At 45.0% G+C, this 17,068-nt stretch overlaps 2 protein-coding genes across 8 annotated transcripts in view; one reads left to right on the top strand and one right to left on the bottom strand.

Annotated features, from left to right (window-relative positions):
• The window catches only part of LHPP (phospholysine phosphohistidine inorganic pyrophosphate phosphatase), a 302,212-nt gene that overhangs the window by 199,125 nt on the left and 86,019 nt on the right, over window positions 1-17,068 (top strand). The gene's annotated exons all lie outside the window — the stretch shown is intronic.
• The window catches only part of FAM53B (family with sequence similarity 53 member B), a 165,790-nt gene continuing 157,374 nt past the window's right edge, over window positions 8,653-17,068 (bottom strand). For all 7 annotated transcript variants that reach the window (XM_053306386.1, XM_053306382.1, XM_053306385.1 and 4 more), the window contains one exon: window positions 8,653-14,623. In XM_053306386.1, coding sequence (XP_053162361.1) covers window positions 14,255-14,623 — 369 coding nt within the window. In that variant the 3' untranslated portion in view covers window positions 8,653-14,254. The remainder of the gene's footprint in view (window positions 14,624-17,068) is intronic.

Here is a 17,068-nt window from a genome sequence, read left to right as displayed (position 1 = left end):
CTCTCTCTCTCTCTCTCTCTCTCTCTCTCTCTCTCTCTCTCTCTTGGCAGCATCCTCTATCCAGTGTTAGAGGTCATTCAAACATCTGCTCATTTTCTTATGTTCCTTGAGCTAGTTGCACACAGACATTTGTGATGGTTCAAGGGTTCTTAAATGTGTTTTCCACCTTTCTGTTTGCCAAGGATATTTTTATTCTGTTCCTTTTTCAAAGCACTCATTCTCCATGGAATGAAGTCGGACCTGTGAGGGAAAGGGTTTATTTTTGCAACAGACTTTTATGGGCGGGTGGGTGTGTAGCAATAGATTCTTTGCCTGTGCATTCTGAGCTGGCAATAACTAAGAGGAAACAAGATAGAGATTAAATTGGACTATGGGAGATTCAAAGTTGTATGTGTGTGACAGCAGGGGAGGAAACAGGTAGCTATCCTGCATAATATATCAGCCAACAATCACAAACAATTTGCAGGGGTGGACGGAGGGGGCGGGGGTTTCCACACAGCACCACCAGGCCCATTAAACACTGATGCCGGATATGACAGTGGCCAGTGATGTGTCTAGATCAACTTACAAGATCAACTGGCTACTATTATTCATCAGCTGTATTGCTCAGTGTTCTAATAATTACCCAGTTCACCTTCTTAATAGCTCTGTGTAAGTAAGTCATTCCTGAAGGATTCAGACTGGAGTTGTTTTCATTGAGAAATGTCCTCTCTGTTTGTCTGTGCTTCTGCTGCTTCGTAGTCCTGCCAGATTCAGTGTTTGCAACCAAGTCTTCTTCTTGGCCAAAGAAGACAAGCACGCACTCACTGTCTGGGTCTTTGCCTTGGTAGAGTCCTTTGTGTTTTCTTCCCTTCAGTCAGTCTAGTTCTGCACCAATCTCTCTCTGTGTGTGTATAATAACTGCAAAAGTTGCCGCACAGTGGATAGGGAAAAGCAGTCACATATATCCAATGTCTTTTTGCAGGAACATAAAAGTGAAGTAAAATATAGTATACAACAGATATGGTATAAAGCCCAATTTACACTAAGCTTCCATCATGTAATTGTGTGCCTATATATATGTGCATATGGGCAGGGGGCAGGAATTAACAGCACAACATAATCCTGACATCTTTATTTATTATTTATTTATTATTAAAACTTTTATACCGCCCTTCCAAAAGGCTCAGGGCGGTTTACATTAAAACACCATTAAAATCAATTAATAATTAAAACAAAAAAATTATAAAACATAAAACAATGATTAACAATTAAAAACATCATAAAACAACAATTAAACAATCAGAACAATTTAAAAACAAGCTTTAAAAAGCTGAGAAAGCCTGGCTGAAGAGATGTGTTTTCAGGTGTTTTCTGAAAATTGCCAGAGATGGGGAGGATCGTATCTCAGCAGGGAGCGTATTCCACAATCTCGGGGCAGCAGCCGAGAAGGCCCGTCTCTGTGTAGCCACCAAACGAGTTGGTGGCAACTGGAGACGGACCTCCTCAAGTGACCTCAGCGGCCGGTGGGGCTCATAGCGAAGAAGACGCTCTCTTAAATACCCAGGGCCTAAGCCGTTTAGGGCTTTATAAGTTATAACTAGCACTTTGTATTTTGCCCGGAAACCTACTGGCAGCCAGTGTAACTCCATCAACAAAGGAGTAATGTGGTCTCTCCGAGATGACCCAGAGACCAAACTGGCTGCCGCATTCTGGACCAACTGAAGTTTCCGGACTACGTACAAAGGCAGCCCCACGTAGAGCGCATTACAGAAGTCCAGTCTGGAGGTTACCAACAAATGTACCACTGTTTTGAGGTCACTGATCTCGAGAAACAGGCGCAGCTGGCGTATCAGCCGAAGCTGATAGAAGGCACCTCTGGCCACCACCTCAACCTGAGAAACCAAGGAGAGACGTTGATCCAGAAGTACTCCCAGACTGCGAACCTATTCCTTTTGGGGAAGTGTGACCCCATCTAGAACAGGCAGATCAAAATCGTCTCTAGAGTTCCGACCCTGCACAATAAGTACCTCCATCGTATCTGGATTCAGCTTCAGTTTATTCTCCCTCATCCAGCCCATTACTGCTTCCAGGCAGGCATTTAGGGAGGATATGCCAACTCCTGAAGAAGCTGACATGGAGAAATAGATCTGGGTGTCATCAGCATACTGGTAACACCCAGCTCCAAATCCCCTGATGATCTCTCCCAGCGGTTTCATGTAGATGTTAAAAAGCATTGGAGAAAGTATGGAGCCTTGAGGAACACCATACTTAAGCTCAGATTTTGAAGAGCAACGATCTCCAATCGACACCATCTGGAATCTGTCTGAGAGGTAGGAGCGGAACCACTGTAAAACAGTGCCTCCCACCCCCAACCCCCTCAGACGTTCCAGAAGGATACTATGGTCGATAGTATCGAAAGCCGCTGAGAGATCCAAGAGGACCAACAGAGTCACACTTCCTCTGTCCATTGCCAATTGGAGATCATCCATCAGGCCGACCAAGGCAGTCTCCACCCCATAGCCCGCCCGAAAACCAGTTTGAAATGGGTCTAGATAATCAGTTTCCTCCAAGACCGCCTGGAGCTGAGAGGCCACCACCCTCTCAATTACCTTGCCCAACCATGGGAGATTGGAAACTGGCCTATAATTGCTCAACTCTGAGGGATCTGACACAGGCTTCTTTAGAAGAGGTCTAATAATTGCCTCCTTAAGACAAGGAGGCATCCTGCCCTCCCTCAGAGAAGCATTTATGATTTCTACCAGGCCGCCTACAACAGTCTCCCTGCTAGATAGAACAAGCCATGTTGGACAAGGATCAAGAGGACAAGTGGTAGGCCTCACCGCTCCAAGCAGCTTGTCCACATCATCAGGAGTCACAAACTGAAATTGATCCAGCCGAATCGTATAAGAGGAGTTGTCGGACACCTCCAGTTCAGACATCAAATTAATTGTGGAGTCTCCATCTAAGTCGGCCCGAATCTGAGAGATTTTATCTGCGAAAAATTCATTAAACACACCACAGCGGGTAACTGATGCCTCCAAATTCTGGTTCAAGGGAGAGGGAACAGATACTAGTCCCCTGACAACCCTGAACAACTCCACCGGACGTGAACTCGCAGAGGCAAAACGGGCAGAAAAGAACCGCTTCTTTGCTGCACGTATCACCTGAGCATAGATCTTTAAATGTGCTCCATGTCGTAATCTGTCGGATTCAAGTCGAGTTTTTCTCCACTTGCGCTACAGTCTCCTACCTTGCCGCTTCAGCCCCCGTAGATCTTCCGTATACCAAGGGGCCAATTTTGAAGCAGGTCGGAGGGGACGCTTAGGAGCAATTGTGTCTACTGCCCTGTTGAGCAAGTTGTTCCAGTTCTCAACCAGGGCATCAACAGGATCACCAGCAGAGCCAACATTAAATCCCTCCAAGGCTTCTTGGAATCCTACTGGAGCCAGTAACCTCTTCGGGCGGACCATTCTAATAGGCCCCTCGCCCCTGCGGAGGTGGGAAGTGGTTGTAAGTCCAACCTTAACCAGATGGTGGTCCGTCCATGACAACGGGGAGATTGTAGGAGTCCCCACCCACGGAGCACCACCCTGATCAGAATAAAAGACCAAATCAAACGTGTGATGCGTGTATGTAGGTTTTCTAACTTGTACACTTTGAACTACATTTATCCACTTGGTTTTTCAAAAAGGAAGGTAATTTTAACAGCTCCCTGAAGGTATGAAGCACTCTCAACCACACCTTCAGTACGAAGATGCTTGTCTAATAGAGCGACCAGACAGCTGTTTTCAATTACCAGTCCTGCAGCAAGGTGTGGCAGTGGCAATCCTATAAAAAGGTGAAGTACCACAGCTGCTGTAGCACTCAGCTAGGCATGGGCCGGCAGTGAAGACAGAAGCCGGTCACACAGCTGTGGAAAAGGGGACCAGTCCAAGATTTTTACTGCCCTAGATCCTCCACTGCCCCCAGAGGTCCATGGAGATCAGGAGATCTCTTGATTCTGCCCCTGAAATGCTGGGGATATCACCTTGCTGTGCTGCCCCATGGGCCTCTTGCAACAGTCCAAGCAGTAGTATTAAGACTTTTTCATTTTGGCACTTCAGGTGGTTGTCTAGTTTGCTTCGGTGGCGTGGCCACCCCAGAAGGCAGTTGCAATTCGATCATTATGAGCAGAGGAACCTTCCCTAATCAACTGAAAACAATACAGTTAAACCCGATTGTGTCACCTTGTTCATTTGTTCATGTTTCCTCAATTATTATTATTCTAATGCAAAATATATAGAAGGCTCTCCAAATTAATCTTCAGCTCCAATTAAACCCTGCAGCTGAGGAATCTATAAAGTGAGTCACGTGAGGATTCAGGTATGCGTCTCCTTGGAATGGATCAGATAAATCCTTGACATGCAGATGACACCATTGTATTGCCACTTTCGTTGGCACTTTTTTTTTCTCCCCCAACTCAAGACTGACTGTTGGTTGCCTGTTACCTCTCCTCCATTACCACCCACTGCAAAAGTAAACATCAGAGTTCGAGGGTTCTCAAACTTGGGTCCCAAGATGTTGTGGGACTTCCACTCCCATCATCCACAGCCACCACGTAGTGGTGTGGTGATAGCAGGGGTTCCAAATTGTCTGGGTGCCATGTTCATGCCTCAACACATGGAAACCATTGTTCCTATCCACTGGCCTGAGAGCAGAGACCAGCTGATGTCTCTCAGTGGGGAAACTCTGACACTCTGCATGTGTCCCTTTATATGTGCTCAGGTGGGGGAAAGAAGGAACTTTAAAGGAGCAACTCCATCAACTTACACCAGGTGCCGCTGTCTGAGGGAGTTGATTACAGCCTCCAATAACATATCGTTTGAGTCCTATTGGCCATAGAACAGGAAATCTGTGGCAACTCGCATCAATGGATTTTGTTGCAAATCAGCAGATGGGAGGTAACCGATCACAACACATTATTGCTGAAAGTCTTATATACATAGGGAGCTGCCTTATACTGAGATGAGAGGTGTGTGTGTGTGTTTTATTTACTGACTGATAGTAGCAGCTCTCTAGGGTTTCCCCAGCCCTACCTTGAGATTCCAGGGATGGCATCTGCAACCTTCTGCATTCAAAACAGATACTCTTCCATTTAGTTGTGGTCTTTCCTCTGGGAAAGGCTTAGTGCAGTGATAGTATGGAAGCAGCATCTAGCCACGGCCTAGCTCCCAGCCAACAAGGCAGATTCTGATGATCACTTCCTTGATTCCACTAGAACATACCAGCTGTGCCTTGGCCTCCATCATTCCTCTGGCCTCTGCTTTGGAAACTGCTTATTTGAAACTTGTGTTATGACAACCTCGGGCTCTAGAGGCTGCAGCGTTTGCTGTCTACCTGCGAGTTGGGGCTTCGAAAAGGCTGAATGTGCCCAATATACTGCCCACACAGTGTTGCATTATGGGGAAGGCTTAAGTCTTTTGCTAGGAGAATTGCCTTGGGAATAAATGGTGTTAAAGTTTTGCTGTAAAGTAACACCTCTCGCTTCCCCCATGCCTTTCAAATGCTTTAATAACTGCATATTAATGCCTTTACCACCTCCTACATGAATATCTCCTTGTGTTATTGGCTGCTAGTTGGTTGCCCTGTATTAATAATCCTTCCATCAAAGTCTGACACAGGCCATCTGTCAAAGCAGCCAGTGCCCCAGTTTGAGGAAAGCGACTTAGGTGTTTCACACACCTGCGGTGAAGAAAAGTCTATTTGTGACCAACTACAGAGCCCTGGTTTGGAGCAGGCTGAGCAGGGATTTTCAGCAGAATGGAGTACCCTCTCCATTTTTGCTTGATGGAGGCAGCTGTGGCTTAAATATTTCCTTTTAATTCTCTGTACTTAACTGTTTCTGGCTATGGCCACCCCATTCATTCTCCTGGATATAAAGCACACACACCACACCCTAACTTCAGTAACTACACTAAGCCCTGTAAACTCAATCTCTTTGACGGCCCCCTGGGAGTTTGATTAGAACACCACAGATGTCACAAGCAGCAGGGCACTAGTCAAGTGTATCTGAGCCTCTACACAGACCTTCAACACAAGTCACAGAGGTAACTGCCAGAGAGCACAAGCTTGGACCTGCTCGTCTACTGCTGAGGAGGAGTTCAGCATCCAGTTCCTGTTATCGTGTTGTGACTATTTTGATCTTCATTTGGATCAGCGGTGCTCTTAAAGTATTCAAGCACTTATTCATGGTATTTAACTTTCCAGTTTCCTCAAAGATTTCTCTGTTACTCTGGCCGATGTCGCAGAACCAACAAAGTGTGTGCAGACAGATTGCTGCAAATCCTGTCTCTTTTCGTTTTAAAATCCTGGATTTTGCATGTCCTAGATTTTCTTGGGAATGGTTCTGAAGGCAGATGAACTGGTCTGGGCAACATCATTCCTACCTCACACTACAGATGTGTGTGTGCACGTGCACGCTAGAGAGCAGGTGTAAGCATGTTCCTGTGCAGACCCAGATTAAAAAGAGCTGAGAACCTTAGGCTAAACCAGTGAGCTTCACTGTTTTGTTTTGTTTTGTTTTTTGTCTTTTTGGGCAAAAAAACCCTAATATGAGAGAGCCATTTCCAGTCGCTCTGAATTCCATGCAATGCTGCATTTTGTGCTCTTTTAAGAGAAACAGAGTCCTCTTCTCCAGCTCCACCACCATCTTGGAAAGTGCACACAGAGTTCTGGGAAGTGTAGTTCTTCTGAACACTTTCCCCTAGAGCTCTAAGGGGAAAACACTGATAAGGCCCTCCCAGTGTTATCTGTATGTATTTCAAGATGCCACTGGGGGCTCAAGAAAGCTCTATTTCCATTGAAGGAGTCCCACCTGCACTGGGCAATGCACAGCACTATGTGGTGAGAACACAGGATGCCAAGAAGGCTTTGCAGAGTATTTGACTTCAGCTTTGGACAGGCCTAATAAACAGTCAAGGAATTGCACTTAGGGTCAGTGGAGTCAGTGTGGTGTAGTGGTTAGAGTGTTGGACTAGGACTGGGGAGGCCGGAGTTCAAATCTCCATTCAGCCATGAAACTCACTGGGTGACTCTGGGCCAGTCACGTATGTCTCAGCCTAACCTGCCTCACATGGTAGTTGTGAAGATAAACACAAGTAACCATGTACACTGCTCTGGGTTCCTTGGCGGAAGAGCGGGATAGAAATGTAAAAACAAACAAACAATGGGCTAAACCATTGCTTGAGGACCACAGCTCTTTATGTGCTATCCCCCTGTCTCTCTAGCACATGCTGTTGTCTCCTCCTTTCTGCAGCCTACATGTTTTCTCTCAGGTAGAGGCTGATTAACTATGGGTATGCCTCTTTTATTTAACAGCAACACAGCTGGGATACAAACACTGAAACTCCCGGCTCAACCACCTCCTGCCTTTTAGCACAGAATGACTGGCCTAAGGACACACAGCAGCATGGATTAAGCACCTCCTGGTTTTTTTATTATCCAAAAGACAAACAATCCACCCTTTCTTATTTGTAGATAAATTTATCTCTTTATGGAGGAGGCTAAAGCTCAGCTCACTCAAGCTCATCCACCATTCAAAGACTGAAGTTGAGATATGAACTTCAGGTACATCATACAGTACAACCCTTATAAAACTGTAGCTCTTCCATATGAAAAAAGTTCCCTCTGAGAGAAAGCAAGGGCCAACATGTCACACAGTATAATGCACACTGATGTGGGTGTGGGTGTGCTACTTTTGAGTATTTGTTCTCCTGTGCAAAACCTCAAAACCATTGATGGTTCCTGAGGAGCCTGCAGCAGTATGAATGGGATTGAGGAGGACTAGGGAACAAAGCCAAGTTATGCTTTTCTCCTGGACACACTAGTTTTACACAGAGAGAAGTATCCCTTGATCATGCTTTGTTATGACCAGGCAATGGGGTGTGAAATGCAAATCTCATATAAGGGGCCCTGTTATCCAAGCCCACCTGTCTCTTGCTTCCTCTCTTGAGCCACTGGCTGCCCACTCCACTCCTGTCTTACTGACTTTGATCTTACTGCAGCCAATAGGCTGGGAGGAGTTAGGGATGACTCCATAGTTAACGCAGAGGTTCTCAGGGTTGGGAAGTATGACCATTTTTCTCTATCTGAGAATATGATGAACAACAAGCAGAGCCATTAGAGGTGTTGAATGAATTGTGGTATGAATGAATGTGAAATTGTGTGGGTGAGAACGGGAGGGAAAGGACTCTCCAGCTCCATCCTGACCCCCTACTCTTCACAGTGATGGGTAGTTTGTGAGTAATTAAACCATAACTTGAATATTACTTTAGTCTGTATGCTCAGCAATTGTGGACAAGGTCCAGTCTGGCTAGTCTTGTTGTACCCCACCCCACCTTCTTCTTAAGGGTAGAAGAAGAAGAACCCACATGCGCTAAAGCCCTGGGCACGGCTCTAAGGAAGGGCTAGTGCAGCATCTTCATTTTCTAAGGTATTATTATTATTGCCCAGATGTATTTGCAGAGAACCCGTTGCCTTATCCCTAGTAAGGATATCCCAAAGTAGTCACAAAGAACTCTAGCCTGTCCTTCAAGCAAGCCTGAAATTTTTTAAATGGATTTTAACAAATAGTACCTTGCCAGGCAGAAAAACATAGGAGAGCAGAAACAAGGAAGAGCACTAGGGAGCAGGTTATAGAATCAGAAAGCTTTATTTACATAGTCAAAGTAACAAGTAAATTCCTGAGACTGAGCTGCTCTATAGTGCAATAAAGTCATTTGAGAGAGTACAAATCAGCAGTCTTCTTAATTTTCGGTCAAGGAACAGTCTTCAGTAATAGCAGATTTGAACAAATGTAACACCAACTACAGAGCTGACTTTGTATACATGTCAATATATTTGCATCTGTGCAATTACCATGGACAGAGAGAGAGAGACACACACGCACACATATACACACACACACACACACAAACTAAACTTTACCAGAGTTCATGGTTTCTCAAAGGCTTTTTGGCCATCATCATCTCTTGATTAATTCGATTCTTAAACATCCAAAAACATAAATGCTGGAAAACACTGCTACAATCCTAAAAATATCCTCTTGTCCTGCTCCAGAAGGACGATCCAACAATGCACTTGAAACACAATGTTATTGGCCAAAGAGGCTAGGCTATCTTGTGAAAAATTACAATCAACACCAGAAATTTCTTTCTTTCTTTCTTTCTTTCTTTCATTGAAGATGTATCTTAATATTTCATGGAAATTTGTTTCACAGAGCAATGAGTGCAGGTTCACAGCAAATTCCCTGTAAGCATGTTCACCAGTTCTAATAGGAAAAAACCTCCAAAAATGCTGCATTTAAAATATTGTTTTTTAAAAAGTGAAGTTGAATGCTGGCATTTATTGCTGTCATGGTGATGAATTGTTCACAGTCCAATCCGATCCATGTTCCAGACAAGCCCATTGCCCATCTCCTTGTTGAGCTGACTTTACTACTTAGCAAAGTATTTGTCCACAGAGAACTTCAGTGACAAGTTCTTGTATCCACCTTGCAGAAATCTGCTGTGTAAATTAATCCAAAGTTATCTGTGTAGTATCAGATAAATCTAGCAGGAGCCCAAAAATAATTACTAGAGGGATCCAGTGACACTTCAGCTGATGCGGGACGATCGGTGATCCAGCTGAGCTTCTGTTGTTTAATGGAAAGCAACACACCTTCTGTTACAATCAATAGGATGGGCCCTGAATATGAGGCATGTACTACATTTCAGACCTGTGTCTGTGTGCGTATGCATGTATACACACCCACACACACACATCCACATCCACACACACATCATTCATAAATCCACAAAGTTTTATTTCTATTAAAAAAATAATAAAAAGTAAGGCCTTTAAAAACTCAGTTTCAGTACATACAGCATACAAAATCAAAACCCAAACAAAATCAAATGAATGCCACCTTGGCCTAACCTTAGACAAACGTTATATTGTGTCTATGCTGATGTGCCCACTGTAAGGCCATGGTTCACCAAAGCATCCTTACTAAGGCAAAGAGGGTCTGCTGCCATGTAAACACTACGCACTACAGCTAGGAGAGTTGGGTAGTGGTCCTCTTGGGCACTTTCCTACTCTGTGTGTATTTAGCTTGTTGTAGGTAGCCCTTGTTTTCACTTTTTTAAAAAAAGCCCTTATGCTTTTTAAAGTCCAAGATATGAAAATACCATCTCTATAGTACTAAAGGCAAACTGAAGTGCCATAAATCAGGCTGTATGTAAGCCAGTCCAAGTAACTGATATGCTTTCTCAAAAAGCATAATGTTGTAGGACAATGTGAACTCCATGCTGGCCAGCCCACACGTAGATGCTCTGACTAGGAATAGCTATTTCATCTGTAGAGTGTCATGTCAGAGGAAAGGTTGTGTGTCACCTTTATGTGCTCCAGATGGGTGATCATTTACTTTGATTCTATTTAGGAACACTCAGTCCAAGCTGGGAGAAGTCTCATCAGTTCTGGAACATGCTAAAAATGGATAAGAAACAGGGAGTATTTGGAACTCGCTCAGCAATCCAGTTGGTGCAATATTGCATGAGGAGGATTATGAACTGCAGAGGGGCTTATAAAAAGAGAGTTATTGGGAAAAGGCAGAGAATGAGCACTTGTTCTGTGTAGAAAAAAATCAGAATAAACTATGAAAGGAAGAATTGTGGTTCTAACACCCTGTATGAGATAGTTAACAGCCCTATGTGCCATGGAACCCGTGCCATAGATGACCTTATTACACAATATACCATCAGACTCTTGGCTCCAATATGGCTACAACATATTGGAATAACGGATTTTTCTAGCATTGCTGATCAGATCTACCCAAACTTCCGTCACAATTCAAAGCAAGCGACAACTATCAAAAAGATAATTTCTGCTAGGCCTTTTTTGAAGTGCATCAGTGTTGCACAACCAACACATGCTTTTAATAGTAAGGAAGTTTATGTGTGTATATGCCATTGTGTGCAATCTTATATAGCCTACAGCTTGCACTAAGCTAAGGCTGGTTGTTCAGGGCTGAACCATATACTGGCTGACACGCCCTGCAATGCAATATTGTGGGCACCAAAACCCATGGGAACTTGAACTTCCTAGGGCTCCTGGGTTTCAAAGATTCAGGAGCCCAGCACAAATTTGGTGTCCATGTGCAACAGAGAATGCACACATATGTTTCCTGGACACTAGGATTCTTGGGGACTGTAGTCTCTAAGGGCTCCTATAAACGCAGAGTGTGCGGTGAAACTACATTTCTCAGGGTCTTGGTGTACCCAATGCTGCTGCTGCCACCGAATTAAGACCATCACTGCTATCAAGTAAATTTTGATGAAAAAGAAGTGGGACAGCAGACGAAAGTTGTGAGAGGACTAGAAGGGAAACCATTCGCCTAATGACATCATCAGAAGTGTGATGAGATTTAAAGCTCAGAATGAACGCAAGCCTAAAACGAGCTAATTCAAGCCCATTCAAATCTAGCCAAATTTAGCTCATTTTAGGAGATCCCGTTCTGAACTGAGCCCATGGACAGTTCATCAAGGTGAACACCTGCTCTACCACTTCTGAAACCAGCAGTGCATCTCAATTTGGCATGCATCCGACAAACTGTGTGAGCATGCAAAGAGATCCGCTCTTTGAGAATACCAAGGCTACAGGTTGGTTCATGGCACCAAAATGCATACTCCAGAACATTCAGAATTAAAGCAATCCCTTCACTCCCTATGCTATTATTATGTATTATATTATGGGGGGTTTGGCTTGCACTTTATGGGAGCATCAGATAGGGAGGAAAAGACAAAAACCAACATACAAACAAACAAAAAAAAATCTGTGCAGTTTGACTGGACACTTGTAAAGCTACAGCTTGGATGGAATCTACTGCAGTATTTGATGCCACAAGCATCTGTACCACTGTAGAAAAAAAGTGCAGTAAAAATAGGGTGTTCTTAAAAATTGCATCTCCTTTCCCTGCCCCTGCCCCTTTTGGGAAATCAAGATATTTGTTTCCATGTAGTTAAGTGAACAGCTTATATGACCGAGTTATATGTGCTAAATTGCACACACTCATTATTCACTACCATCAGTGAGGCAGGTGGAAGGAAGCTCTGCAGTGCTGCCACCTGAACATCAGCATCCCAAGCTGCATTTTGTATCCTCCTTGTTACAGCCTGGGCCAAGTTCCACACGACACGCATCGCTGAAAAAATTCCCAGTTGCACTCCATATTGCGTGTATGGCTAAACTATGTGATGGGCACCTGGGAGGTTTTCCCATGTAAAGGGGCTCCACACATGTGGGAGGTCACCATTCTATCCCAGGCTAGCAGCAGTGAGATAGTTCCATATACTAACAATGGCTGGACAAGGAAGTCTTTTATCTACTTAAACAGGGAAACATGATGCACAACCCTTCATAGCGGATTAGTTGCAGAGAGAATGACCCACCAGCCCTCCATCCAAAAGCCCTTTCCAATTGTATAAATCTCTTCCTAAGGATTGCACGGCCCGCAGGAACATTTGTATACAAGTAGAAAGGGCTTTTGGAAGAAGGGGTGAAATGCAAAGATCGCTCCCCTCTCCCCTTCAGTCCTTGGTCTGCTGCAGAAAGAAGTCTTCTGTGCAGGGACATGAAAGGGTTCTTGCGGACCCACAACCCCATCATGTCGCACATGGTGTTTTTGTCACCATTTACATGTGAATCCATTCATGATGGCCACAGATCTCGCAAATCTACACAAACTTCGAGAATAGGTTCCTATAGATTCAAACTGAAATGCCACAATGTCCGAGTTCACATGTAATGGTGTTACATGAGCCAGCTTTAGGCTTACACACTCTCTGTTTCCCTTGCATGCTCTTATTCCCTCCCTTTTCACTGTGGAACATAATCAAACCACAGGTTCTATCCAAACTACCAGTCTATAGTTAGCGCTTGCTCTCCAAATAAGAACTGCAAACCATGGTTCGAGCAGTTAACTGGCTTGGGTGCAATGGCAACCTATGGTTTGCCACAAAAGGAGAGTGCAAGGGAAGATGTCAGGTGCCAAGTGGAAGTGACAGGCTGCACAAAATGCAGGTAAGAGACCATATGTTGTCCACTCCAGGTTAAAAATGGTTTTTATGATCCTTTTTAGATGTCAAACACTAATCTCAAGAACATCCACAACTCTCTAACCCTTACTGTTGTCCTCTTGTCTCATACCATGTATCCCAAATACAAGTTTTGCCTTCTGAATGTAGCACTACCATTTCTTTTCATTTCTGGATGCACACGTGTTTTAAATGCCCCTCCTCCCCAAGACAATGGCATCAATGCAACTCTAGCTGCATGCAACTGATAGGGCCCCAGTAGGGGTATGAAGCCCCATCTGCCTTGAAAGATGCATCCAGTCAGTTCAATGGGGACCAGATTAACATTCATGCAAATGTGTATTTATACAAGTAGAAAGGGCTTTTGGAAGAAGGGGTGAGAGATAGGCTGTAAGCATCAAAGGCTCCTTTGCCCATGGATCAGGGCAAGCAAGGGCATTGTGCTTTCTTTTCATGACACTACTGGTGCCTGCAGAATAAAAAAGATTGAGCCTCTGCAGTACAGATTTTTGACTCTGCAGAGGAGGACTGCAAAGATTGGCTTGTGAGATCTTCCAGATATGCAAACTGAAAGATAATTCAGCAGAAAACTAATTCAGAAAGCACTGGTAATCTCCACCTGCCCTCACCCCTTTGATAAGGATAGTGAGAAGGTGCAGTTTAGAATCAACATCAGCCAGAAAGAAAGAAAAAAACACCACTCTCTCCCAAAGCCAAAGTGGATCAGGATCCACGAGACAGAGGATGAGCGAGCTGTCTCTCCTATACAGAACATTATCTACTTGTGAATGAAAACCAGAATTTGTCTTCCTGATTGGTTGTTTTGTTTGAGCCCTATTCCAGACACAATTTTTTTTTTAATGCTGTTACTCAAACGTTGCACAATTTCAAGTTTTGATACATCTGCAAATGTATTTTTTAATGTGCGGATGTCGTTTGATGCTTTCTCTAAAGCTTGTTTGCAAAACCTCATGGGCTACAGTAGTTCTAAAGAGTTTCAAGGTTTAACAAGATACCTGATGAAATTTTGGCAAAGCTTCTCGTCCTCTCCCACCTGCCAAGGAAGAGGAGAATGTGGACTTCCTTCTCTGCCTACATTAACACCTGTGAGATTTTACCCCTTCTAAAAGCTTTGATGCAGGCAGATACTCCATGTTGTATGCTCAGTTGTTTTCTATTTGCTCAATATCTAATTCACCATCCAAATGAAAGACATTCTCCCCCCCGGTCCCACAGTTCCTCCACGAGGAGTTTTCATCTTCTTTCCTACTGCTCTCATCTTCTGTGGCACAATACTCTGACTCCTCATAGGAGAAGTCCTCTTCTTTGCTAGCTTTACATTCTTCCGCATTGGAGTGAGGCTCTGGCACAGGGGTGCAGGCTGGTGTCCTGCCTGGCATGACATCCAAGGTGCAAAGCGAGGTGGTTGTCCATGGCTTGGTGCTGCTGATTCCAGGAGAGAACTGATTCTGCCGAGCGGAATCATCCACCATGGAGCTAAGGCAGCTAAGGCTGTTGAAAGTTTGACAATTCTGTGAAAGAGAAAAGAAAATAAGAACATGAAATGTGTAATAAGGAAACACAGGTGTTAGCTCCCACTGAGTATCTCTGATCAGAATTATGCATTTCTCATTGCACAGTTACAGTGAGTCTATGTGCCAAGGTGGAAGGTTCGGAGGGGGAGGCAGTACAGCACTATAATAACTATCTGGAGAAAAGAATACTGAGAACAATACAATGAATGGCTTTTATAACATACAAACCACACACTTGGGAACAGGGGCTGACATAACAGGCAGATCTGTCAATAAGATCAGAGCCGTGTCATGGCAGAGAACTTTCCGAGTAGTTGCCCTGCAGGCTTGATGGGAGGGTCAGTGCGCAGGGAAGGTAGGTGACACCCTGCCTCCCCACCCACGCCATTGTGTGAATGCCTCAGTGTCTAAATAGGTACTCCCCCTGGATTTCATTAAGTAGCACACCTACAAAACAGCAAATACAAAGGGTCTTTTAACTGGAGGACACTGTCAAGACTGTCCACACCACCACACGCCCGGCCAATCCGTGCTTCTTCATGCAGCGCAGAAGGTTTGAGGCTGGGACTCATTTTTCTGGCCTCCAGATACCCCTCAATGCACCATGCAACAAGCACAGTGCACTGAGAGAGACCCCCATGAGACGGCCACTCTAGGCACCCGTCTCGGTGTTCACTCGGATGAAAGCAAGCAGAGCGCAAACACGATCCCAGCCCCGGGGTTAAGGGTGCACTTGTGCTCTTCAACTCCGCTAAAGGCCAGGCTCCAAAGTGGGGTGAGGTGGACGGGCAGGCTGCTCGTGAGAACAGCCTTATGTCGTACTTGTGTTCAGATGTCTGTACACACAAACATGTCTTTGTGTGAATGACAGTTCCTGCATACATTTTAGAAGTGAACCTACCTGTAGGTACAGGCCCCTGAAATGCATGGTACAGGTAGGAAGAATATTGCTGTTTCTGTGTTCAACATAACTTTACCTGTGTACATTGAACATTTTGTCAATGTCCCAGAACCCTGGCTGCAATGTTTTCCTAAGTGCTGGCAACAAGATGGTCCCCCAATGATTCCTTTGTCAGGCTATCATTATGATGCAAAGTGCCTTAAGAGGAACGGAAGGCTTTGCTACACTGATGCCACAGAGTTTGGCAGAATTCTCTGGTCTCTAGTTACATGGTAACCCAGGGGGAGTATTCAGTTTGCAAACAGTGTTGCAAATGAAGTGGCTGAGTTCTCTGAATTCCACCTCGCACTCCTCCCAGCTGGGTCAATATCACTATGCTTTGAGATGAAAGGTGTGCAGCACCTTAGATTCAAATGGATCTTTTCAGCCTTCCACAATCGCCAAACAAATGCCCTGTTTATTGGTTCTGTGCTGTAGAACAGCTCCAAAGGCTGGCACGGCCATCTCTCTTTGCTCCTCAACATGAATAGCATTCTTCTTATTACCCAAGTATATGCACCTTTCCAAAACATACATCTTTCCCAAGGCCAGGCCAAAACGAACATCTGAGTCAGACTGTATTATTCTTCCTCTATGCATTACCACAGTCAGGCCCAGGGACTAGATAACCAGAAGAGGTGAGGAGCACGAGGGTCTAATTCTGCTCTCTCCAGTGGAATTTCACAAAGGTCCCTTCATTGCAGTTGGTGGGTTCATCTTGAGCTGGGCTGCAAGTACATCTGAAGGGCCAGAGGAGTGACACTGCCCCAAAGTTCATGATGGGAAAAGGAAAATGCCCTCCTGGGTTTACATCAGGTTGCAAAAAGAAGTGGCAGGCAGCTGACTTTTGGTATACTTAGTGATGGGGTGCTAAGCTGAGAATCAGATCTCAGAAACAAGCTCGTGCGTTTCATTACCAAATGTTAGAAGCAGGCAGGGCAGGCCTTGCATGTTTTAAGATGGCATTGAGGAGGCCTGAACAAGTGGGAACTACTGAGAAATATCCGCAAGTGAATAGGGATGTGCACGAACCTCTGGTGGTGCCCTAGTGGTGCCTAACCAGTTTGGCGCTGAACCTCGGTTCGTGCACATCTTTGGCGCCGAACCGGTTCAGGTGAGGGCCAAGCTGGTTCAGTGCCGCCGGGCGAGGAACAGTGAGCGGGACCTTTCAAAGGGAGTAGAGCAGTTCCTTACCTGCACTCTGCTGCCCCATGCAGCTCCCTGATGCGATGGCACTCTCCGCCAAGAACCTGCATATGGTGCCGGCACGCACATGGCCTCTGCACATGTGTGGGGATGCCATTTGTGTTGCCAGCATAGTGTTGCTGAGTTGACCACACAAATGGCATCTGCGCATGTGTGGAGGCCATGTGCATGCTGGCACCATGTATGGGTTCTTGCAGGGAGTGCCATCACAGCAGGAAGCTGCATGGGGTGGTGGAGAGCAGGTAAGGGACAGCTCTGCTCCCCTTGAAAGGACTGGCTTGCCGTTCCCCTGACCT

Source organism: Hemicordylus capensis, chromosome 3, assembly GCF_027244095.1.
Source record: "Hemicordylus capensis ecotype Gifberg chromosome 3, rHemCap1.1.pri, whole genome shotgun sequence".
Taxonomy (NCBI): Eukaryota; Metazoa; Chordata; class Lepidosauria; order Squamata; family Cordylidae; genus Hemicordylus; species Hemicordylus capensis.
Note: the sequence above shows the minus strand (reverse complement) of the source record. Positions and strands in the feature narration are given on the sequence as shown.